The sequence below is a fragment of the Clupea harengus genome, unplaced genomic scaffold (assembly GCF_900700415.2).
Source record: "Clupea harengus unplaced genomic scaffold, Ch_v2.0.2, whole genome shotgun sequence".
Taxonomy (NCBI): Eukaryota; Metazoa; Chordata; class Actinopteri; order Clupeiformes; family Clupeidae; genus Clupea; species Clupea harengus.
The window spans coordinates 35,001-42,106 of NW_024879992.1; the positions used below are offsets into that span (position 1 = coordinate 35,001).

A 7,106-nucleotide genomic window follows, 5' to 3' on the forward strand; every position below is an offset into this window, starting at 1 on the left:
GAGACCAACATCTGACTCGCATACACACACACACACATCACCCATACTGCTAGAGTAGGCCTAGAACATGAGTGCCTATGTATGACCAACATCTGACACACACACACACACTCTTGAGACAACACCCTTCACACGGTCAAAATGCGAGCCAAGGAATACACTTCTAGACAATTCACACCTACATATACAGGACCTGAAGGACACACACACACTCCTGAGGAGTCCCCACTGGATGTAGAGCTTCTTGGTGCAGTCTCACAGATGAACACACACACACACACACACACTCCTGAGGAGTCCCCACTGGATGTAGAGCTTCTTGGTGCAGTCTCACAGATGAACACACACAAGCGGGACTTTAGATGACTTCCAACCCTGGTGCCAGGGCCTCATTCAGGACTGCAGAAACACTATTGACTGTGGTGGCCATCCTAAATGTGTGTTAAGACTGTTATTGTTGGAATGCATGCATGTCATTGTGAAACGTTGTCACACACACACCTGATGACAAGACAAGCAGCCTAGAAGCTCGACTGAAATGAAAGAGTCGACACATCTGGTAAACTTCGTCTTTGACTTTTATTTGAGCTTGCCTTTTGTCAAAATTCATGTTTGAATACATAAAAAGTTATTTAAAAATGTCAAACTGACCAGATATCAAATTACATTTTTTTTCTTTAAAAACCATTTGGTGTAAAAACTTAAGACCGATTTAGAAAAGCAGCTGCTGTTCCCCAGAGCTTTGAGCTGTCACATAAAAAGAATGGAAAAGAAGGGGTCTGCATAGATCCTGCAGGCAATCGGTGGGAATCTGGTCAAATGCGAGTCGCAAGCTTAGACGATCGTCAAGTCAAATCTGGGTCTTATTGCTCACATCTTGGATGTTTCTTCTTGTTGACATCACTGCAAGAAAGGAGAAGAGGGGAGAGCACAGTTAGGATGAGTCCAGCCTTGACCAGAACAGCACACTCAGGCCACAGGAGAGCAGGGACCACCACTAGTTCCAGTACTAGTTCTAGCCAGTGTTCATGATTGACAGGGTTCCTACAGCTTATGGCAAGTCAGATTTAAGACTTTTTAATGCCACTTGGGATGAAATTTAAGAGCAACATAACCAGAACTGAAATGGCAATAAACGCGTACCGATGCAACTCCAGTTGTTTGGTTTGACTGAGGCTCAACATTAAAGTCAAACGTTAAAACAAACATTAAGGTCAAACAAACGTACACGTCCTTGTTGACGTCTGCAACAAGCTGATGGGAGATGGGCGGGTCTAATTCAACCCCACATCTAGACTCCCCTCAAGGAACCGGCTCAAATTCTAAGTGGTTGAATGGTGAGAAGTGTGAGCATTTACTTGAACCCCAAAACACACTCTTTTTTGCCTACTTCTACCAAGTGTGCAACATGGCTAGAATGCTTTGAACAATCTCTTGAGGCCAGAGACTCCAAATGATTCAGACAGGTTTACTCTCGCTCTCCACTGGTTTCTATGACGTCTGCTTACATGAACAGCTCTAACTATTTCTCATGTCTTAGCATTTTAAAGACTTTTGAAAGATTCATTTAAGACATTTTAATACCCATTAAAGCCTTGTTTTTAGATGAATGAATTCAATGCCTTTTAAAGACTTCTTAAGGATCCGCAGGAACCCTTTACTGGGGTTAACTGGACTAGTTATTATAGCCAGTGTTGATGTAGCAAGATCAACTAGACTAGTTATTATAGCCAGTGTTCATGTACCAAGACCAACTGGACTAGTTATTATAGCCAGTGTTTATGTACCAAGATCAACTGGACTAGTTATTATAGCCAGTGTTCATGTACCAAGATCAACTGGACTAGTTATTATAGCCAGTGTTCATGTAGCAAGATGACAGCAAGTTCCTCCAGTTGGTATGGAAGAGACCACAGGGTAGACACAGGCCAGCGTACCCGGAGGATGGTAGAGATGGTGCGCCGGTGTGTGTTACTCGGCCCCGGCCTGCTCAGCCTCGGGAGCGGGCTTGTCAGCGGGGGCGTCGGCTGCTTTGCCTTCCTTGCCGTCCTGGGGCTTGCCGCCGGTCGCGGGGCGTCTGCGGCGGTAGTTGAAGTTGCGTCTGTAGCGGCGCTGCCGTGGCTCCTGGCTCTGGGCGCCATCACCCTGGTTCTCCTTGTCCTCCTCTCCCTCTCGCCCCTCGCGCCCCTCACGGCCCTCGCGCCCCTCTCGTCCCTCTCGTCCTTCACGTCCCTCCCGCGCTGGTCGCGGACGTGGCGGGCCGCCCCTGCTACAAAACAGAACAGAACCGTTTAGAACACAGCCCCCGACAAACCCTCTCCAGACAGAACCTCATGCACTCTCAAGACTGTCAATCCAAAATGCAGTAGAAATGTCTTCACATAGCTACATTTGCATCAGGGGCTAAACAGCAGGAAAGGCAAAGAGGCTCCATGCTGTATCGAGGAGGTATGACACACAAACACACGAACCTGGGCCTGAACCTTGGTCTGAAGCCTCTGTAGTAGTTTCCTCCGCCGCGCGCCGGTTTGTTTCCCCGGTCCTCACCACCCTGGATCTCGTCTCCTTCTCCACCCTAAAACACAGACACACACACACCCCCGATTAGTCATGGATCCTCTTTGTGTTCACACCTTGTTAAACATCCGTGTGTGTGTGTGTGTGTGTGTGTGTGTGTGTGTGTGTGTGTGTGTGTGTCTCACCTCATTCATCTCCTCGCGGGACGCGCTGGTGTAGGGGGGTCTGCGCCCGTAGCGCCGGCGCACGAAGTAGGGGGGGTATCTGCGTCTGCCAGGGAAGGAGGGGCCGCCGCGCTGCTGGGACTCGGGCTCGCCCTCGGGGGCGCTCTCCGCCCCGCCCTCGCGCTTCTCCCGCGGCTCCCCCTCCCCGTCGCTCTGGAAGTTGTCCTGGTAGTCGCGAGGGGGACCCCTCCGCCGGGGGTACCGCCTGTAGCGATTCCGGTCTGCCGCGTACTTGCTACCCTGGACTGGAACTCCACCGGGGCCGGTGACATTGGCTGCCTCTGCTCCCTGTGGACACACACCCAAGACAAACAGAGTTGGAGTGGGTCGTGTGACCTAACTCTAAAGCCCAATTTATTGTCGTCCGTTCACGCAGACACGCATCCCATGCTGTTTACCTTGTGGGTAACAATGCAGTTTTTACATTGCAGTGTGTATTTCTCAGTAACTTAAGAAATCGATAAAAAAATAAGTCAAACATTTTTCAAGTCAAACAACTACTTTTATGTACAAAAATGACCATCTACGGCATTTGGTCAGCCATCTTTTTTTTTTTTTTTTTGCTTTGCGACACCCACCAACCAACATAGAACTATAAAGGTTCACGAGTCCGTCGAATCAAATGCGTGCTTGGTCGTAGAAGCATAACTCAGCCTTAACTCTTACACACACACACACCCAAGACAATCACAAGTCAGACAACCCACACACACACACACACACACACACACTTCCGTTCACACATTAGTTTTGCTTGGTTGTCATCAACTTAGGAAATGACCTTCAAATAGTAAAGAGCTAATAATGGCAGTCCTAGCATGCGGTGCTAGATACAAATACTGAAACAAGCGTGGCCATTAGATCAGCGAAGTGCACGCAGACAGACAGCTGTAACATACTGACCTTCTCCCCTTCGACCACATCAAACTCTACAGTCTCGCCATCACCCACGCTGCGCAGGTACTTCCTGGGGTTGTTTTTCTTTATGGCAGTCTGAGGGAAAACAGCAGAAGAGTTAGACTCCAGCCCTCTTCCCCATTCCACCTGAGCAGATGTACATTAGTGATGAAGCCACTAAGCATGGCAGCACGTGTGATCCTTCTTACCTGGTGTACAAAGACGTCTTCTTTTGTGTCATTCCTGCGAAGCGAGAATCAGACGACAGTCAGCATTTTAAACGCCCAAGCTGGTTAGATATGGCTGATGCAGGCACTCCCAGCACATGCCCATTGAGAAACATGGATGGGCAGGCTTAAAGTCTTTAAGAGATGGCAGTAAACAACGGCGTGCCAGCAGCAGATTGAGTGTGGCTCACTAAGTACATCAAAGCTATAATAGGATTGAGGATGTGTGCTGACCCACATCTCGCATTAGCCAAGGAATCCTACCTGTTGATGAAACCGTAGCCGTTCCTTACATTGAACCACTTGACTGTCCCCAGGACCTTTGTTGCTGCAAGAAAAACAAACAATGACTTCACAACAGACCCACAACCATGCTATTAGGAAGTCAGTGCATCTAGAAAAACACACTGGAATTGAACAGTTCAAAACAGCAAATGACAGCTAAAGAAAGCCAACACTACAGGGTCACTGGGCTGTTTGTAAGAAAGTTATTTTTTAACCGTCAACTGTCAATCTTTTTATAGCATCTGATGTGAATGCCTATGGCACAACAGCAGCTGTTCCATTCGATAGCACTGAGCACAACCACAAGGCCCCCCTTTCCAAATAAGACTCCCCATTTAAGAGTTCTGATGGGACACAACTAGTTCCACTATAATAACAATAGCTGGCCAACCCAACATACAGCCAAGTCCTCCCCTGTAGGTTTGAAATGGTATCCGGGAAACGCTTCAGTAAAAAAAAAAAAAAACAAGGAAGTGATTCAAAAGGTTACACGTGGTATGATTGCTTGTCGCAGCGGTGTGGCTACGCCAAGCTCATTCAATGCCGTGGCTAAAGGAGTTTACGCTACTCAAATTGCATCACGATCGAGGTCACCCGAGGATGCGTAATATTTCATTTGACTCGACCTCGTAAGAATATCGACGACTAGATTCAATGACACTGGTAAAATTGCGGTCACCTGGGCACAGAATACTTGGTAATTGGGGCATATTCAAGGCGTTGTACCATCAGACACAAGCTAAGCTAGCTGGTTAGCATTTTAGCGCTACCTCATTAGTTTTCAACCATGTGGTTGGAGATGCGCCAGTGTGTTAAGACCGAATGCTAACTACAACTACGCCCTAATATGACGAGTTCAGTTATCAATATTTCTATCTTGACGAAAGATGAAAAACTACCATAATGTGATGACGGACTGTATTATTTCAAACAAAAGTAACATGCCTCGAAATTTTTGTTCAAGGTCTCCACACAAAAGAAATCCCTACATCCCGAATATCACGGCAGACATTTTGGAGGCTCTAGCTAGCTTCGTTATTTTAGCATAGCCTCAAAAGGCCAAACACAAGGGCCAGTATCGCCCTTACGCCACTTTATTAAATTTGATTCGTTGTTAGTTGCAATCATGTGTCGAACGAATCATGCCCCCATATAACGTGGGTCGTTTCAAACAGAGGTTGATAACAGGAGAAAAAGATACTGGCACGCGTTCCCACGAACAAAAGGTTCGGCTAACACAGCTAGCTAATGTTTCATCTGCAGTGCAGTCATTTATGTGCAGCGCTAACGTTGGGCCTTTCCGATTAATTTACTGGCAAGTGGGTCTGCTATAACCAAAACACAAAAACATGGAAATATTGTTGGCTGTGTAAGAAACACATATTTACAACCTAGATATTTACACCCTCAACGTGACAATTACAAAACCTGATTAAATTATTCAGTTTTTTGGGGCTAGTCGTATCGACCAGTGATGGAGGGTCATGATCAAGGCCAAGCTCACATCCTAGCCGCCGGCTGGCTAAAGTTAGATGATATCAGAGCCACTACGGCAAAATTAAATTGCGATTGTATCAGTTCTGCCATTTTTAAAAACGCATCGTGCCCATGTGGCAATTTGAGCATACGATTACTTGGTTCGTGTAAACAAATTTCTTCGTGTTGCAATGTAATTAAAATCTGATTGGGAAGCTAACGTTGGTCAACTCGTGTTCTATTTCTAGGGTCTGTGACAGTGATTTCAGAAAATGGCCTACCGATTTTCAGAGAAATTTAGAGGATTCATTGCTAAATACGAGCTCTTTCAGTCACGTAGCTAAGTTCAGCCATCATTTGGTTGTAGCCCGGCTTGTTTAGTTTGCTAGTGGGGACGGGCCGCTAAGTTAACGTTTGCTTCGCTCCGGGCACACTATCGTCACGGAACAGTTGTGTTCGTAAGCCAACTGACTGCTTCATAATGGAACGTAGACACGGGCGATGGAACTGGAATCTTACGTTAAGAAATGTGAACGTTAGAAATTTAACCGACAAAATCAGCGGCCTAACTTCTGCAGTTAACGTTAACGGTGGCTACAAAGGCAGGCTAGCACTCCAAGTTAGCTAGCGGGCTAACTTCACCTAGCTAGAAGCACACTTATGTCAAACCTTACTACTAGTTATGAGAAGTGGCTTCAATCTTGCCATCTTCCTAATACAGATCATTAAAAATATTCGGTATTTTGTCACCTGAAGCCACAAAACCTAATCAGTGACGTCAGGGTAGCTAATGTGAAGTTACGGCCGCTTAGCCATCATACATCGTGTTGGCTAACGTTAGCTAGGCAACGATAGGCAGGTCGACCAGACAGCCGTAATATCGATTTCAATACCTTGGGCTATAATATCCTTCGAGAAACTCTTAACACCAAATAACTTAAACAGCAGCGATCACTTTTCCCCACATAGACAAACGGTCCTAGCTAGCCAGCTTACCGATGACCTTCTTGTCCCCCGCGGTAGCTTCGGCTGCCGGGCTGGATGGGCTCTCCGCATCGGCGTCAGGCTGCTGCGGCGGTTGTTGTGTCTCGGCCTCGCTGCTCATGATGGTTTCTGGTTGTTAAAGACTTGTGCCGGCGGTGGCTCTCTAGTGTGTTTCCCGGTGCTAGATGGTAACCTGGGCCGGCGGTGGTGGGGGCTGCTGCCTTCGGGCTCTCAGCTTTCTTTTCTCCGCTCCCGTTGCCGATCGAACTGGACGGAATGGGGAAAGAAGCCGGACAATATTCCGACAGACCTTCCCTCCCATCCTATCATTTCATTGGTTAACAGCATATTTCTCGACCAACCTAACCGATAATCTTCCTAACTATTGGTTCTACGATCTGTCGCTCAAACGCCCAAACTGCCTGCCTCTGTTCTGATTGGTTCTTTAAGGACGAGGTTACCACGAGAACAGCCCACATAGACGAAATCAACCCAG

General features: G+C 47.1%; 2 protein-coding genes across 3 annotated transcripts in view; one reads left to right on the top strand and one right to left on the bottom strand.

Annotated features, from left to right (window-relative positions):
- arhgef16 (Rho guanine nucleotide exchange factor (GEF) 16) overlaps positions 1–587 on the top strand; it is a 16,074-nt gene extending 15,487 nt beyond the window's left edge. Inside the window, exon 15 of the mRNA XM_042705978.1 lies at positions 1–587. This exon is cut by the window's left edge and continues 298 nt beyond it. The gene's annotated coding sequence lies outside the window, so the exon portion shown is untranslated.
- An 89-nt stretch (positions 588–676) lies between these two features.
- Positions 677–6,899, bottom strand: LOC122131071 (Y-box-binding protein 1-like). 2 transcript variants are annotated; one of them, XM_042705977.1, is made up of 8 exons: positions 6,623–6,899; positions 4,130–4,193; positions 3,848–3,881; positions 3,645–3,734; positions 2,703–3,029; positions 2,484–2,575; positions 1,938–2,269; positions 677–903 (listed from the first exon to the last, which is right to left on the bottom strand). In XM_042705977.1, the coding sequence occupies exons 1-7, from the start codon at positions 6,729–6,731 to the stop codon at positions 1,972–1,974; spliced, it is 1,014 nt and encodes a 337-aa protein (XP_042561911.1). In that variant the 5' UTR covers positions 6,732–6,899; the 3' UTR covers positions 677–903; positions 1,938–1,971. The 2 variants fall into 2 exon arrangements, with proteins under 2 accessions (XP_042561911.1, XP_042561910.1); XM_042705976.1 differs by having other exon boundaries at positions 2,472–2,575.
- Between the last annotated feature and the right edge of the window lie 207 nt (positions 6,900–7,106).